The 16,579-nt window shown below is 34.5% G+C and overlaps 2 protein-coding genes across 2 annotated transcripts; one reads left to right on the forward strand and one right to left on the reverse strand.

Moving 5' to 3' along the window:
• Positions 1-947: 947 nt before the first annotated feature.
• LOC129307947 (30S ribosomal protein S1, chloroplastic) lies at positions 948-5,098 on the forward strand. The gene is made up of 7 exons (XM_054948899.1): positions 948-1,306; positions 1,929-2,204; positions 2,436-2,516; positions 2,974-3,255; positions 3,342-3,452; positions 3,775-3,861; positions 4,842-5,098. The coding sequence occupies exons 1-7, from the start codon at positions 1,010-1,012 to the stop codon at positions 4,953-4,955; spliced, it is 1,248 nt and encodes a 415-aa protein (XP_054804874.1). The 5' UTR covers positions 948-1,009; the 3' UTR covers positions 4,956-5,098.
• A 1,206-nt stretch (positions 5,099-6,304) lies between these two features.
• LOC129309262 (uncharacterized) lies at positions 6,305-15,645 on the reverse strand. Its single transcript, XM_054950751.1, has 14 exons — positions 15,385-15,645; positions 15,164-15,276; positions 14,970-15,066; positions 14,742-14,866; positions 13,220-13,715; positions 12,856-13,041; positions 11,364-11,657; positions 10,352-10,504; positions 9,666-9,820; positions 8,875-8,980; positions 7,809-8,753; positions 7,500-7,578; positions 7,025-7,387; positions 6,305-6,768 (listed from the first exon to the last, which is right to left on the reverse strand). Exons 1-14 carry the CDS (start codon positions 15,487-15,489, stop codon positions 6,575-6,577), a joined length of 3,411 nt encoding a protein of 1,136 aa, XP_054806726.1. The 5' UTR covers positions 15,490-15,645; the 3' UTR covers positions 6,305-6,574.
• Positions 15,646-16,579: the final 934 nt, after the last annotated feature.

Raw genomic sequence — 16,579 nt, forward strand, 5'->3', positions numbered from 1 at the left:
GAAAAGTGGATTTGAAAAGTAGGATGTTATTTGACCATACTATCCTAAGTTTAATATCTTATTTTTTATTTAAAAAATAGTTAATTCATTAAAAATATAATTATTATTTTAATAATAATAATAATTAGGTATCAATTTTTTTAGTATTATAAATTGAGTAATTAATCATGTTAATTTTTAGCATTAATGTATAATAAAAATTACAAATCTTTATTATATCTTTTAAAATTACAAATTAAAAAATACAAATAATTAGAGATCAAATTTTTAGCATTATAGATCAAAATTTATGTTATTTATAATCTTTATTACATTTTTTAAATATTTTAAATATATTACATTTGTATAATAAAAATTATAAATCATTATAAATCAATGTCCTTTTTGGTAATTGTACATTCAAAAGCACATTTCACTATCACAAACCAAACAGCTTTTAATGTATCAAACTGACTTTTGAAAAAATATATCCAAATACAAATTTCGTTACAACAATTGATTTTCATGAAACTGACTTTCACCAAATGAACTTTCACCAAATAAACTTTTGTCAAATTAAAAACCAAACGCACATAGAGTTACAAAATTGGGAGCTGATCTTGCAAATCCTTATAAAATTTATTACCACTAAAGGATCAAGGAACTTTGTTGATATTATGAAATTAATTAAAATTTAATTTAAATTAATTGATTTTCTTAGAATTTAGCTGTCATTCTTCCATATTTTAAAAGCTTAGAGTATTTTATGGACATCAAACAATCATATTAATGTGTATATAATATAGTTAAATTAAATAAATATATTAATACCTTATAATAGTATGCCCAAAGGAGTAAAATATTAGAGATCAAGTTTGCAAGCGGAGGACAAAAAATAGAATTTAGTTTATTTTGGCGGAAACAGTGGCGTTTGTAGTTAGTGAAGGGGAATGCTATAGATGGACCCTTATCTGTGTGACGAAGCAGACACTATCCGAAGCAAGCAAGTGCGGAAGGAGGGACATCAGGCATGGCGATGTCTCTGGCTCAGCAATTCGCCGGCCTCCGCTGCTGCTCTCCTCTCTCTTCGTCACCTCTTTCCAAGCCTCTCTCTTCCCCCACTACCCATAAGCGCAATCCCCTTCCCATCGTCGCCTCCGTCGCAATCTCTAATGCGCAGACCAAAGAGAGGGAAAAGCTCAAACAGCTCTTCGAAGAAGCCTACGAGCGCTGTCGAACTGCCCCCATGGAAGGCGTTTCCTTCACCGTCGAAGAGTTCAACGCCGCCCTTGATAAGTATGACTTCGATTCTGAAATTGGCACCAAGGTCAGTGTTCATAGAGGCCGGCGCTTATTAAATTTCTTATTCTTTCTTTCCCTCAGTCTCTATGGTGCTCTTTCGAACTCATTGAATTCATAAAACACTGCGACTCCTTGACATTGAGTAGATGATTGTATCTGAATTGTGTGGAACTGAGAGTGGGGCGTAGGCTGTTTGGCTTATCTAGACGCATACTTATCTAGAATCTGTTAGAAGCAGGAAACTGAGCGCAAGGGCGGTAATGGTGTGAATTTTAAGGACGAAGCAGGGCAAAGTTAATTCTGCTTCTTGAAAGTTCGAAGGAATGATCAAAATATGGTTAACAGTTCCTCCATCTTTTGCATGCATTATCTTTCCTTTTTATTTACTTGGAATGTCAAAAATATTTTAATTGAAGCTGAAGGCAGATAGTTTTAGTTTGTTTCTGATTATTTGGATGATTGGTGCTCCCACCATGATTTAAAAAATTTCCTTCGATGTCCTTTCAACTTATTGAAGACAGTTCAATAATTATAAAAAAAAAAAAAAGAGTTTCGTGTAGCTAAGTACGTTTGAGCAATCTTCTACATGTACTTTTAAGTTAATTACTAATTCAAATAGCTTTATATGGTGCTGGTTTATCTTTCAGGTTAAAGGCACTGTTTTCAATGTAGATGCTAATGGAGCTCTTGTTGACATTACTGCAAAGTCGTCGGCATACTTGCCTCTCCAAGAGGCATGCATCCACAGAATTAAACATGTACAAGAAGCAGGCATAGTTCCTGGCTTGACAGAAGAGTTTGTAATCATCGGTGAAAATGAAGCTGACGACAGCTTGATCTTGAGTTTAAGGAGTCTCCAATATGACCTTGCATGGGAACGCTGTAGGCAACTTCAAGCAGAAGATGTTGTTGTCAAGGGTAAGGTAGGTTTTAGCATACCAACAGCCTCTTGCATGTCAAAATTTAACATAAAATTTGAGCATTTATTTCTTGTTATCCCTATTAAATCAAACTTCCTAAGGGAAGCCTGAAAAACCTATTTGTATAATTCTATCACTTAAAATAGGCTGATCTGATCTATGATTACGTTAACTTGGTTCATCTTTTTACCTATACTCCTCCCTTATTCTCTCATATGCACTTTTGAGTGACAGATTGTCGGTGCAAACAAAGGTGGAGTTGTGGCTTTGGTTGAAGGCCTGAGAGGGTTTGTTCCTTTCTCACAAATATCATCGGTTAGTTCTCAGTCCATATTAGCATTTAAGGATTTGTATCAGATTCAAACTCATGATCTGTCAATTCAAATTATGACCTAAAATTAAAGGAGCGGTGAGAATTCTAATCAAAGTATGATGGTCTGTTGTGTGTTGGACCAAAAAACATGAGTACCAAAAGCATTACCGCGCATGCAATGCAACAATATTTAGAACAACTAAGGTGTAATATTTGTTGACAAGTATTGGTGAATGAGTTTGTAAGGTTCAGAAATGTCCTCTATTCTCATCAATGCAGCAAGTTAGTCAAGCAATATTATAAGTAGAACTTGTATGCTTAAGCATGTTTTGAACTAGATTATTCTGGGTAAATGCTTTGTTGTTTTTTCTTTTCCATGTTGATTTCTGACTTCTATGGAGCTCACTAGTAAAGAGAATTTAAAATTTTACGATTCTCTTTTGTATATTTTCATTTCAGAAATCAACTGCAGAAGAGCTTCTTGAGAAGGAGCTTCCTCTGAAGTTTGTGGAGGTGGATGAGGAACAGTCTAGACTTATTCTCAGTAACCGCAAGGCCATGGCTGACAGCCAGGCACAGCTAGGAATTGGATCAGTGGTCACTGGCTCTGTTCAAAGCCTAAAGCCTTATGGTGCCTTCATTGACATTGGTGGAATCAATGGCCTACTTCATGTCAGTCAGATCAGTCATGATCGTGTAACTGATATCTCAACTGTTCTTCAACCTGGTGATACTCTCAAGGTAAACCATTGTATGCTATATGAATATTTACTTGGTATTATAGCCATCGTATGGACTTCACTTTTCTCTAATATACTCTTCTTTAGGTAATGATCTTAAGTCATGATCGGGAGAGAGGTCGAGTAAGCCTTTCTACAAAGAAGTTAGAACCCACACCTGGAGACATGATTCGCAACCCAAAGCTTGTCTTTGAGAAGGTATACGAATCCCAAGTCTGTCACATGGTGCAAATGCAAACAACAATTGTAGAATATTGATAGCTTTGTTAGCATGGCTCATTTTTAATTCTTTCTTCTTTCTTTTCTAATTATTAGTTATCAGTCTTCTGTTTGGGTCATCATCCACTCTTTAGGTTTGATATCTTTGGGGAAGCGGAAAGAATAGAGTTATCTTTCTGTTCCATTTTGTATTTTTATCTTATTGTTTCGCATTTATAGATCTCCTACTTCTACCTTTCTAATTAGCATCATTGTTTTTGAAATAGAATTTATACTTATAGCTCTGATTATGTTCTGATAGGCTGAGGAGATGGCTCAGACATTTAGACAGAGAATAGCCCAAGCTGAAGCTATGGCTCGTGCAGACATGCTTAGATTCCAGCCTGAGGTACTTACTCATTGATTATTCACATAAATGATTCTGCACTCAGTGGCAATGGAGCAGTAGCAAGGAACTAAAGCATACTAAAATCAAATGACCTGAATTAAAAATAAAATAAAATTATATCTTCCTGCTGAAGAAGATGATTAGAACTCCTAAAATGAAAATCATTTAGGTAGCAAGCCATTTCAAACTTGATAACTTAGTCAACCGCAACCTGTTTTGCATCAGAGAGAAACATTAGAGATCTAACTCGTTTTCCTACCTTGAATTATATATATATACATATACACACTCTCTCTCCATTTTTATTTATAAGAGAAACTATCACTAAACTTTTTATTTTACATTAGCAAAATCATATTTTTCAATAAGTATTTATTGCAAACTTCCTAAATTACCCCTCATAATTTTATTATCCATAGTCATGAGAAACAATTAATGAAGGCTTGATTAACATAATTGATAATAAGTATTGTAGTCCAACTCTTTTATTTTTAGACATAATTAATATAGTTAACTGATTTTTTTAAACTGTGTGATATAGTTTTTCTTCTATAAATGGAAATGGAGGGAGTAGTGTGTGTATATATATATATATATATAATGGAGGGATGTTGTAGTTTGCTATGAATGGCTGTTTTTGAAACAAGTTCAAATATGATATGCTTCCCTGACCTTGATTATTCGCTCATATATTGTGGATGCATTATGCATAATATGCACGCATATGCACATGTATATTACAATCAGTTTTAATTGGCTAGAAATATTGGACAAACAAGGCATAGATGAAATTGATTCATTAAAAAAAAATAGTTAAGATCAAATGTTACATGTGAATCTAAAATAAACAACTATTTTCATTGGAACTTAAACAGTCTATGTTGTCCAGAAAGTATGCGTTGGTCGCGCATGTTGACTTGTTGAGATGGAGGATGTTATTTGTTGATGTTTGATAGAAGTGTTTGACCCTTAATTTGCAGAGTGGATTAACTCTCAGCAGTGATGGGATATTGGGGCCGCTTACTTCAGACCTGCCTGCAGAGGGATTGGATCTGAGTGAAGTACCCCCAGCCGACGAATCAGAATCAGAATAAGAACTTCCTTTCCTTTTTACTCTTTATCTTATGCTTTGTAAGTTGTAACTAGAATTTATTGTATCAAGTGAGAAGATGTCATTGTATTGTAATTTCATAATATACGCAACTATAATTATGAATTGTGAGGCTTTGCCATTCAATTCTCTGTCAAACCTTTTTTCCCTTTAAATTCTTTTGCCGGACGAGGGAAAATTACTGAAGACCAGCGTTTTTAACCTGTTCACTCGCTCCTCGGCCAATTCTCCTGTCACCATGATTCTAGCCAAGGCAAATGAGAGCTTTCTGTTGGGCAAGACTTATATATTTAGTGCTCGTTTCATTCCAAATTATAAAATATTTTTAAATAAATTTATATATATTTAAAAAGTTTATTAAATATGTTTTACAATTTTATTTTTTTAAAGTAAAATGTAAACTTTTAAAAATAATTTTTATTTAATATTTCAATTGTAAAAGTATATTAAAGAGATATAGTATATGAGAAAGATAATATTAAAAAGTATCATTAATAAATTTTTATTTTTTCTAAAATGTCATTTTAAAATGTTAAATCTTTTCAAAAGTGTTTTTTTTTTTGTAATTTGAGATAGAAGTAATATTATATACTTAATATAATATAAAGTATTTTTTAGAAACCTTGCCTAGTTCAAAATATAAGACATTGAGTAATTTTTAAGTTGTTTTTTCCACTACACCCTTCAATTATTACTTTTTTTGACAAATTGATATATTAAAATTTTAATTATCATTATTAAAATATTTATATAGAGTATTTAATGAGGATAAAATTAAAAAGATGTACATTTTTTTTAGAAATTAAAATTTGAACTAACATTTTTTAAGAATTGCAAATTAGTTATTAATACCCTCTATTTTGGTCCAAAGGGAGTATATTTTTATTCAATCAAATTAAGATGAGTATTTTTAATGTCTCAATAATATTGATAAAAAAAGTTTGTTATAGAATAAATAATCTATAAAAATCCACATATCCTAATTTAATTGAAAAGAGGCACTTCAAATATACAAAGATAAGTATTTCCTCCGTTAAAAATGTAAGATATTTTTAATCAAATTTCACCCCTTCAATAAAATAATTACTTACTTTTCAACTAACTCTATCTTTTCATATTTACCCCTATTAAACACCCTATAATAAATATAAAGTCATTTATCAACAGGAGCACTTTTGAAAAAAAAAAAAGCAATGATTATACCTCAATAGATTAAAAATGCTTTATATTTTTTAATATTCAACTCTTTAAATAATATCTTATATTTTTGAACGGAAGGAGTACATGAATTTCTCCCCCTTCCCTACACTGTTAGTGTTAGATTCTCAGCAATTCCGAAGAGGTTATAATTATACCAAATCAATAATGAATCAACACAGGTTTGTTAAAAATTAAAACGAACAACATTTGGTGGGGATGCAGAAGACTACTAAATTTATGCATTGATAACATCTACAATATTTCAGTGGAATAAACTATACAAGGGGCATCAAATAGAAATGCTCACAATACAGATCTCCAGGCAAAACTTTCTCTCTCTCGTGACATACGTAACATACAAATGTGTCAGCAGCTGAAGACATAAATCTTGCACAAGATTGGTCAACTTTCCTGTTTGTTGCTCTTCTTGCCTTTCTTTTGCTTCTGCTTCAATTGAGTAAGGCCAGCAGCCGCTATCTTCACATTACCAATAATTGCGGCCACAAGCTCCGGATCGGTACAGGCTTTCATCAATTCCTTTTCTCGGCTTGTTGATTCTGGCATGTGGCTGAACAAATTCGTTGCAGTTTTTGCAGCTATTTAAAAAAGAAGAAAAGTTATTTTAAGATGATTCACTCATAATCTCGGACCATGTACAGCAGCAGAATATAAAATTAAGCATAACATGCAGAAGCCTTGTAATGTCAGAATATGCAAAAGAAAGGAAAGGAAAGGGGAAAAAAAAAAAGGGCTAAAAGCTTAGAAAGCTTGTTAAAAATATCCCTATTCACAACAATTAACATGATTACTGAGAAATATGAGTGATAAATAGAAGGAAAAATTAATAGAAACCTTTTCCTTTCTTTGCTGCTCCAGGAATTATCTTCACTCGAAATTTGTAAGACTGAACTGCGGTGTATGGTCCACAGACAGGCACGGCATACAAGAGAATGTCATTAGGGAGTGGATTTCCTGTCAAGTAATCCACGTCATTCAACTTCTCCTTCTCTTCTTCACCTATCTCATTAATATCATCCTCTTCCATTGCCACCCTGTCTACTTCAGAAGTGTTACCACCAGCATTCATAATCAAATTCTCTTCAGTTCCGCCAGTTGCTGGATTATGTAATGAATCGTCCAGCTGCTCTTTACAATCCCGAGATAGGTGTCCTGCCTTCTTACATTTGTAACATATTTTTGGAGCTTCTGCAGGACCTTTAAAGAATTGAAATTCAATTCAATTAATTAAACAACAGTTGACTATGCCGATAGATTTCATATTACGCACCACATGTCCACTGTTACATTGAATAATATAAAGGCTTACCACCACCAGCTTTTTTATCCCTGTCTGATGCTGCATTTTTATCTTGTGTATCTCCGTTCTTGCTCGACTTTCCAGCAGACTACAAGTATACACAATAAATCAGTGCAAGAAATTAGATAACGGGATGACGAAAATAGTGTTCTGGTCTCATGCTAGCACGTTTGCCATATTTATCCAGTACACTTTAAAAACAAAAACATCCATGCATATATGTGTGCTTATGGAGAAGACTAGATAGCATAGAAAATATATCTATTTTATTTAGCAACCCAGGGCAAAAATGAGCAAATCAGAGTTATTGGAACATACAGCTAACAAAGCCATTCGTATGCTCCTTTCTTCCTCATCTTGGTCAGCATATTTCTCTTTAATTTTCTTGAGTTTGCCCCTTTGTCCACGGCTGACTTTTTGACCACCTGTCTTTGAATTTTGGACTTCTCTTGCGGGTTGCATAGCAGAAATATCAGTCAATTTTGATTCACCCTTTCCATGTTCAACATTTGAATGTGAAAAACCTTGTTTTTGTTCTTTCTTATGCTTTCTCCTTTCAGCTTTTGACACATGTGGCTTGTCCCTCACTTCAACTTTGATTTCCTCAAGATGTTGCTCACCACCTAAATCATCCTTGGAGCTTTCAACTCCATAACTTTTACCTGATTTAGCAGCAGACCCAAGTCCTAGAGTTCGATCAAGAAGTTCCTCAAGTAGTGGATTGACGGATGGAATGTCACTTCCACCATTATCAGGTGAATTCACCCTAGCAGCCTTATTCAACATACCCTTTTCTTCTGCAGGTAAATTGTGCGAAGCTGTAGTTTCACTATTGATGATGGCCCCACAGTTCTGAGATAACTTAGCAGTACAATCTTCTGGCAGTGGTTTATGTGAACCTGCAGATAAGTTACCATTTCTTTCCAATTCCGTAGCAGATATTCCATCCTTGACATCATTGTCAGACTCACAGTCGGATTTTTCTTCGGGAGGGCCAGTTTCTTCATCATCATCTATCGCTTCCTCCTCTCCTCTCACCCTCCTTTCATTTAAATGTGATCCCAAGGAACTCTCATCTAAGCGAAACAGCAGGCCGAAACCCATAACAAGAGGGTGTGGTGGAAGAAAATTTTTCTTCCCCCGAATCATGAAACTCCCAACTGTTAGATATTCACCGGTAGGGGCAGTTTTACTGACTTGATGAGGGTAAACCCACCAGGCACTAGTAACAATTTTTGAATCCCATGCTTGGCTATGGCAGACCTGTATCATAAACACAATATCAAGGTAGGAGGGGGCTAATGCTCGATTCAAGTCATGAGTACACAATAAATCAAATTAAGTAAATTCATTCAAAATATAGCATAGGTTAATGATAACATACCGTGAAACATCCAGCTTGGTTCAGAGTTAGAGGTGGAACTGGTTGCCCAGGCTTGTGATTCTTGATAACGGTACTGGAAGCTCCATGCAGATCAGCATGCACATAACTATTACAAAATGAAATCAACAAAATCAGATATCACATCATACTTAAGAATAAATTCATAGATATCAAAATATTGCACAATTATTTTCATTATGCATGTTCTATGCACTTAAAATGCATCTTATAGTAGATAATTTAGTTTCATGATGAGAAATCAATTAGTAACATAATTTGATTACAAAGTTCAAGGGACTTCCGAAAATAAAGTACAATAGCACAAAAGAGTATGTGTGATATACATGGAACACAAGAAATCTAGTGAGAAAAGGGAGAGGAAAGGCGATGCAGTAGGTGCAATAGAATAAACCAGCATATTTTGCTGGCCATAAGTGGAGACAGCTCTCTACAGAAAAGTAGGTAGAGAAGCCCATCACATCTGTGAAAAGAACGTTGTGCATTTTTCAAATCCTAAAGCAGTTTTACAATTTGAAACTGGACAAATTCTCTAGATTCGTGTGCAGAGAAATTATTGATGAATGCAATAATTTTTCAGAAATATACAATATATATGCTTTGAACGATCAGGACATGGGAGGCATGAAAACATTGAAATATTGTTCACAAGATGGCTTTAACCTAATTGCCGTTACTATTTTTCAAGATAACTTCTTTTTCAATCAATTCCACGTGTAAGCTTGGGACTTCAAAAAGATCAAAAGGCATGTCATGAAACAAGAAATACTCACAGATCTCCTTTAGACATATATCGCTTGACTATCATCTCATTCTGTTGGGCATCGCGTCCACTAATAACTAAATAGTTCTCACTGCTAATGAACCAATTAAATTTCTCAAACCAGTGGACTTTACGGATATGAGAAATTGTGGCAACTGTTTTTTCCTGAAAATAGAATTATGATAAGAAAATGAATGAATTAAATGAATAAAAGGTTAAGAAAGAGAGGCATGCCAAGAAAATTTCTTAGCAGTGGTAATAGGCTAATTTTATAGTCAGTATGCATTTAAACTTGCCCGTCCTGACACAACTAAAATAACCCTTCAGGTTAGAGATTTGTCATGCACATGGCCTGCCATAAGAAAACAATATGCATGAGGTTTTGGGCAGTCTTCTTGCTTGTTTAAGCGCCTATACTTTTCTGCCACCATTTTGGTATCTTGTTTCCTATTTAGGAGGATATCTCATCCTCCTCTTTTGAGCCCCTTTCATTTTGTAATGATGTTACTTTCTTTCATTATAATAGCAATGATGATAAGGCACTTTATCTCAACAGATCTAACACAATAAGCTTGTATTGAACCCAATAAAACTCTGAGAAGTTGCTGTTAAGTTAACCCAGCCATACTAGACCTTGTTTCTTCCCATTCACAAGGATCACTAAGCAGAGGAGCTGTAAGTAATATGTCTAACTACCTGAGAAAGCTGTAGACGAGTCTTTCTTTCTGCAGCTTTAAAGGCCTTTTCATGTGCAGTCATGGTCTTTTCCTGTTTACTTTCCTGCTTTTTCTTCAGTTCATACCACCTTCGAGCATTGGCATGAGCCGAGAGGGCTAAATCAACTTCAACCTAGAAATAAAAACATGTTATGGTATGCTAAAAAGAAAAAAAACCATGTTATGGTAAACATTAGAGAAAAAATGTTGAAGTTTCACAATTATTTATAAAACAAGATTATTAGTGACTGCTGAGGTCCATTCCAGTCCATAGCTTCAGCAGTGAGGAGAAGGCCCAAGAACGATCTAATTAACATCTCTACAATACTCCCTCGAGAATGCCTTTTGGGCTTATAATTATGAACAAAGCACAAATGCACCATCACTTGTACTGAAATTTAATTCAATTAGAAGAATGAGTAAGCCTAGAATTCAACTTCAAAATTCAAACCACTTGGCCATTAGAGGCTCAAATGCCATGCTATAGACTATAACATCTCAAACTATTTAGAGAATGTCCAAGAAAGATTTAATTAATATCCCAAACATCTATAATTGATTTTCACTCCAAGTGGGTTACAAACTCAAATCCTCCGGTCTTAAAAGATTGATTCGGTGGTATTCCAATAGCAATCAAAAGTGGAATCACAATTTTGTATAAAGTTAGTGAAACACCTAACTACACTGAGGTCTTGACTAACATGAGCCTATAAGAGAAAAGCTGATGAAAAACATATCAATGAGATGATCATCCAGTTAAATGTTTCGTTGTCTTGTCATTTCATGCTGTTAAAAATACTAAATAATGGTCAATGATTTTAGAAACTCAACTATATTCAGGCTTCGTTATGCCTGACCACCTACACTTTAAAATTAATTAATTAATTAAATTCATACAAAGACAGAAAATAGACAAGATACATAGAACATGACACTTTATACATGTCTTATGTCACATAAAGAAAGAACAAAAGCAAATAGTAAACTTAAACCTTATCCACTGGCAATGTCTTCTCATCATCATCCATTTCATCAAGATTGTTGCTCAACAGCAAAGTCATGCAGTTTCTCTCAAGATGGAGCTTGTCAATGAGACCAGCCACTGGGTTTCCAGCTTTCTTTTCTTCCTTGACCATCCGGGCAAGATCATCCCAGTTCATACCCTTTGCAAGAGCTACACGAACAGCCATTATAGCAGCATCAACATCATCCAAGTTATATTCTATCAACTCAGCCATTTTTATAGAGTGATCAACTTCTTTCCTCAAATTATGCACTCTGTTTTCCTGCGTCACATAAATGAGTTACATCAATCTTGACATCATGCCAGAACCAATCCCAGAGATTTATGTTCAGAGATCAAGAATATGGAGCAAAAACAAAATGTTCACTAACTAGTACCTTCCTACAAATTCTAAAGGAGTGAATGTCAGTGTGTGTGCATGCACTTTTAGATCCTAGTAACCACCATTATTAACCATTCATACAAAACGGAAGAATTATTACTAACAAAAGCTAAGGTAGATTGACTTCACTTTTTTGCATCATCACTCAATCTCCCCCCCCCCCAAAACCTCTCTTCATTTTCGCCAGAATAAAAATTAATCAATCAAACAATGACAGCATAGTCCAGAAGTTGTACAGATTGTGCGAGCAAACATCCAGTTAATGTTTAAGATTGATCTCTATTCTGCAATTGAAATAACAAGACATTTTTCCTGTTCATGGTATCAAGAAAAGTTTAGAAAGATAAACGAAATATGCATGTTTACCCATATGGAAGGTCTTACAACATGGGCGCATCATATACAACTGTTCAGCCATAAAATTGGAAAAACTAAACTCTCCAAAAACTCAACTCTTCATATAATTATATCTGCGATAATTATAATCATTCTGGGATTCGACATATATCTAGTTCAGTGCAAAACAGTGGCAGCCATCCAGTTAAACCAATTTGACTGCTTTGGAATTTGATCCAAGTTTTTTATGACTTCAACAGATGCTCATTTATTTAATATATCTTTGCTTCCCTAGAAGTAACCTAATAATAATGCGCACATCCCCCATGGGAAATACTTCATTCGTTCATGCTACTTTACTCAGGTCAAACTACCAAATCACTTTCTGTTGAGTGTAACAGTGAAAAGAAAAAAGAAAAAAGAAAACAAGAACAACTATATCACATAGCTCAAGCAGAGATACTTTGTAAATGCATTTAAGCGTGCACAAAACAAGGAAGTTGAAGTCCATACAAATTTGAAGAGTAGAAATTAGATCCCGGTTGCAGCCTGAACTCTATGACAAATTTAAAGTGCCAAATTTTAAGTATATATATTATATAAACTAGCATTCTAAATTTAAGAGCCGTGCAATAACTTGATAATAAAGAATATAATACATGCATCTTCCTGTTGATGTGTGTGTGTGTGTGTGTATTCAAGTCATGATAACATCTATAAGTCCTTTACCCTGGGCACCAACCTGATCCTGACGTATTTTATCAAGTTTCTGAAAAGCTGAGTTTTCTTTGGATTTTTGCTGTTGTTCAGCCCTTTGACTCTCAATTTTGCTATAGAACTCATCTAAAGCCGCATCAAATGTCTCAAATTTTGTGTGATCCCTCGACTTAAATTGGTTCAGTAAGAGTGGACAGAACTCATCATACAGCTGCAGGGAAAGAGACAGGTATGTGATGAAATATGAATAAGATTCTATGGTAAAAGAACAACGTGAATGACCATCCCCCTGTTGTTTCATCATAGTATCAAGCATAAACACAAATAGGATATTCTAGTCAAGCACTCAAGCCAATATAACTACTAAAGTGTAGATCTAGGACAGTAACCTGGCTTAAACTTCCTCCTTCTGATGGTGAAGAATCCTTCCCCAGATTTTTGTTTTGCATCAAAATGTATCCTTCAGGAATTCTATCACCTGAAATAATCTCTTGCATCCAGTCTTCAAACTTTACCACAGCATCAAGCAGAGCCTGAATGGTAGCAGCATCCCACTTGCTATCTTTTGGAACCTTGGTACTGGGGATTAGGCCAGCATCCAATATAATATGTTCAGAAAGGGCAGGTCCATAGCCTAATGCCTCCCCAAGTATAACTTTCAATGTCATAGGTGACTTCCCACCCTTGCGTTTCCCCTGTTTCTCATTTGCTACATTAGCAATATCATTCCCAAGTCCATTGACTGTAATTACCTCATCATTATCAACATCCTTAGAAGACATCAGTGCTGTCTGCAACTTTGCAGCAGTAGTTCGCTCAAAAACTCGACAAATTTCAGTAGGATAACGATGGCGTGACATGATTGCAACTCCTTTATCATCATCCCTGTAATTGATAAATAGCCGTCACCCCGCTAATCATAGAATACTTCCAAGATTTCAAAAGTTTAATCAAATAATCAAATGACTCAGGCCAAAGAATATAAATGAGTAAAAGTAAATTACATCAGCAGTTCAATAGCTTCCATTCATGCATCCACAAAAAAGAAGAAGAAGAAGAAGAAGAAGAAGAAGAAAAGAAAAGAAAAATTTCCATAATAGACATAGTCACGTTTCCTTAAGATTTAAGAGTTTAAAGAGATGTACAACAAGGAGGGATAAGAAGTTATCCAAGAGCATCCAAAAGGGAATAAACGTAGCAAAAAAAGAAAAGAACATAAACAAACGAACTTATCAATCCCTCTTTAGATACATAGTTGCTGACTAGCTATCTTTCTTTCACCTCCAGTGCAACTTCAGATTCTAAAAAAGTATAACAATTAAGAAAAATATTCAACAATGTCTAACTGCGTCAAACTGGATAAAAATATTAGGTGTGTTAATCACTGCCCTCGGTCATCAAACCCGTGCAATGATATGGTCATGATCAAAAGCCTGTCTGCTATGATATCACAGAAGACTGCCAAATATCACACAATGCATGCTTCAGAAGCCAGTAGAAAAAATTATATCCAATAATGTGTGTGCAAGATTTTATTGAAATTTGAAAGTAAAACACATACATTTTGTCCCATTTTTTTCAAAAACCAGGTATGACTTGACACTCAACATAAAAAGTCAATTTGCTAAAATAGGCACAACACTGAAACATCTATCAAAATCTGCATAAACTCTAGAAAAATAAATATCTCACCACATCCAAACCAGTAAAATAATAAAATATATCCATAATACCATTTTTAGTTTTAACAATTAATATTAACATTAACGATTAACAATTTTTTAATAATTTAGCCATGCCCTCTCGAGTCATAAACTAGTGTCACCAATACTACCTGCATCGGATCTTAATTGTGCTTATATTGTAAATTAATTGCACATTAAAATAAGAAAGTAAAAACAAATCACCTACCTGTGTGATCTAAGTAGAGTCAAGACAGTAAAATTAGAATCTGTAAGGAGGATGTTCCCCTGGGCAAATAGCTCCAATATAATATAATATGCGTTCTCACCCATCCCAAATTGAAAGAGAATAATCTGAAACATATTTGAGGTGGGGGGGAATGAAAGATTGAGATATACTGGAAACGTATAGAGAATAACATGCGTGTACAAAAGAAACATGCTTGAAAACCTATACCCGATCATATCCAAGTTGCCGTACATCCTCAAGCCTTCTAGTCCGAATATGCTTCCTCAGTTTGAGAGTAAAACCAGAAGGAGTGTTGCTTTTGTCGCTACAAAAGGGGGAAAAAATAAAGTTCGAGCTATAGCCGCAACACCCGCATTTCATCGAACCAATACAGCATATACGTTGATTGAAATTATCCTTACCGCATGTATACAGTAGTGTGCAACCTGACACCACTTTCCGTCAATAACAACACCTTCTCACTCTCCCCAGACTCCGTAATTCCGCTGCTATTCATAAGCTTGAATACGTATGTCTGCAATCATAAATATATACATATATAAAGGACAGTTTGAATCACTTCATGATTGAGCTAGTTCAATTCAATATTAATTAGAACGACATGAGGTAGCGAGGAACAAACCTTAGGAGAGAGATCATAAACATTTGAACATCGCATTCCGATCAACCTCCGCAAACATTTAACCTCTGCGGCCACATCGGCCGTGTTCATGCGCACCTTCACCATCTTTTCCCAACTCACTGCGCGATGGGGAAGAGTTTTTTTTTTTTTTTTCGTGGAATTCCTGAGGCTGAATCGTGAGCTGAAAGAATACTTTCAGTCTAAATCCAGGAAGGCAACTCAGAAGAAGCAGAGAGAGCACCGAGCGGGTAACCAAGACGGATATCTATGTTAACCCGAACGACCCGTTATAATAATCCTCGGAGACAAGCTTGGAGTTTAGCTCAAAATAATAATTATTATATAATTATTATTATAGAGTATTTAAGCTTGGAGTTAGATTTGAGATAAATTATTAATTCTTAGACATACAAAAAATTAATCTTTATCCATTAAATTAAAATCTGTTTTATCCTGATGATGTCCAAAAGTTTTGGCAAAGATTCTGAAAATTAATCTTCATATAATCGAGTGTGTATTTAAATTCAAATTAACATTTATTTATTTAAATAATGTTTAGGTATGTATAAAAAAATTTATCTACTTAAAATTTTGGTATTAGCCTAAGACAAGTATCCCAAGCTTGTTAACCTATGGCAAGTTTAATTTTCTAAATCTTAGATTATAATCCTTAGTTTATTTTCTTAATTGGTGCAAGTATTAGCTAAGTGAGACAATTAAATTATCCTCTCAAGTGCCATAGCCATATGCAAGAAAATGAGCAATTACTAGATTATGTAAAGCTACTTAAGTTCCAAGCATCAACCTCACAAGATTATATGAAATCAAAGCAAGCAATTCACTAAGGCAATCAAGAGTGAATTTAATGTCACAAGCATCTTTTCTTTACATAAAAACTCAATTCATATCATAATTAAACAATCATGATAATCAAGTCCTCAATCGAGGTATCCAATCATCAAGTTAAAAAAGAAAAGCTAGAAAATAAGAAAAGCTTGGCCATGAAGAGCTCATGATTCATCATTCATCTTCGTTTCTCTAGGATTCCTCTAAGGTGCCTAGTCTTTCATCTTCATGTCCATGGTCTTCTCGATCTTCATGAGATAGCCAGACTCTTTAACCATTAAAATGAGGACATGAAACCTTACAAGTTGATAAGAATTGAAAGGGATAGATGAAATAATGAAGAGAAGAA

This window comes from Prosopis cineraria, unplaced genomic scaffold (assembly GCF_029017545.1).
Source record: "Prosopis cineraria cultivar Desert tree isolate PC_DT_omini unplaced genomic scaffold, ASM2901754v1 PC4, whole genome shotgun sequence".
NCBI classification, from domain to species: Eukaryota; Viridiplantae; Streptophyta; class Magnoliopsida; order Fabales; family Fabaceae; genus Prosopis; species Prosopis cineraria.

Bases quoted from the DNA above. Each gene is read 5' to 3' on its own strand.
- LOC129307947 (XM_054948899.1), top strand. From the start codon at position 1,010: ATGGCGATGTCTCTGGCTCAGCAATTCGCCGGCCTCCGCTGCTGCTCT. The intron at 2,205-2,435 runs GTAGGTTTTAGC...TTTGAGTGACAG, and splicing joins ATGTTGTTGTCAAGGGTAAG to ATTGTCGGTGCAAACAAAGG. The intron at 3,862-4,841 runs GTACTTACTCAT...CTTAATTTGCAG, and splicing joins TGCTTAGATTCCAGCCTGAG to AGTGGATTAACTCTCAGCAG.
- LOC129309262 (XM_054950751.1), bottom strand. From the start codon at position 15,489: ATGGTGAAGGTGCGCATGAACACGGCCGATGTGGCCGCAGAGGTTAAA. The intron at 13,042-13,219 runs GTTACTGTCCTA...CTTTCCCTGCAG, and splicing joins AAGGAGGAAGTTTAAGCCAG to CTGTATGATGAGTTCTGTCC. The intron at 7,579-7,808 runs GTATGTTCCAAT...GTATACTTGTAG, and splicing joins TACGAATGGCTTTGTTAGCT to TCTGCTGGAAAGTCGAGCAA.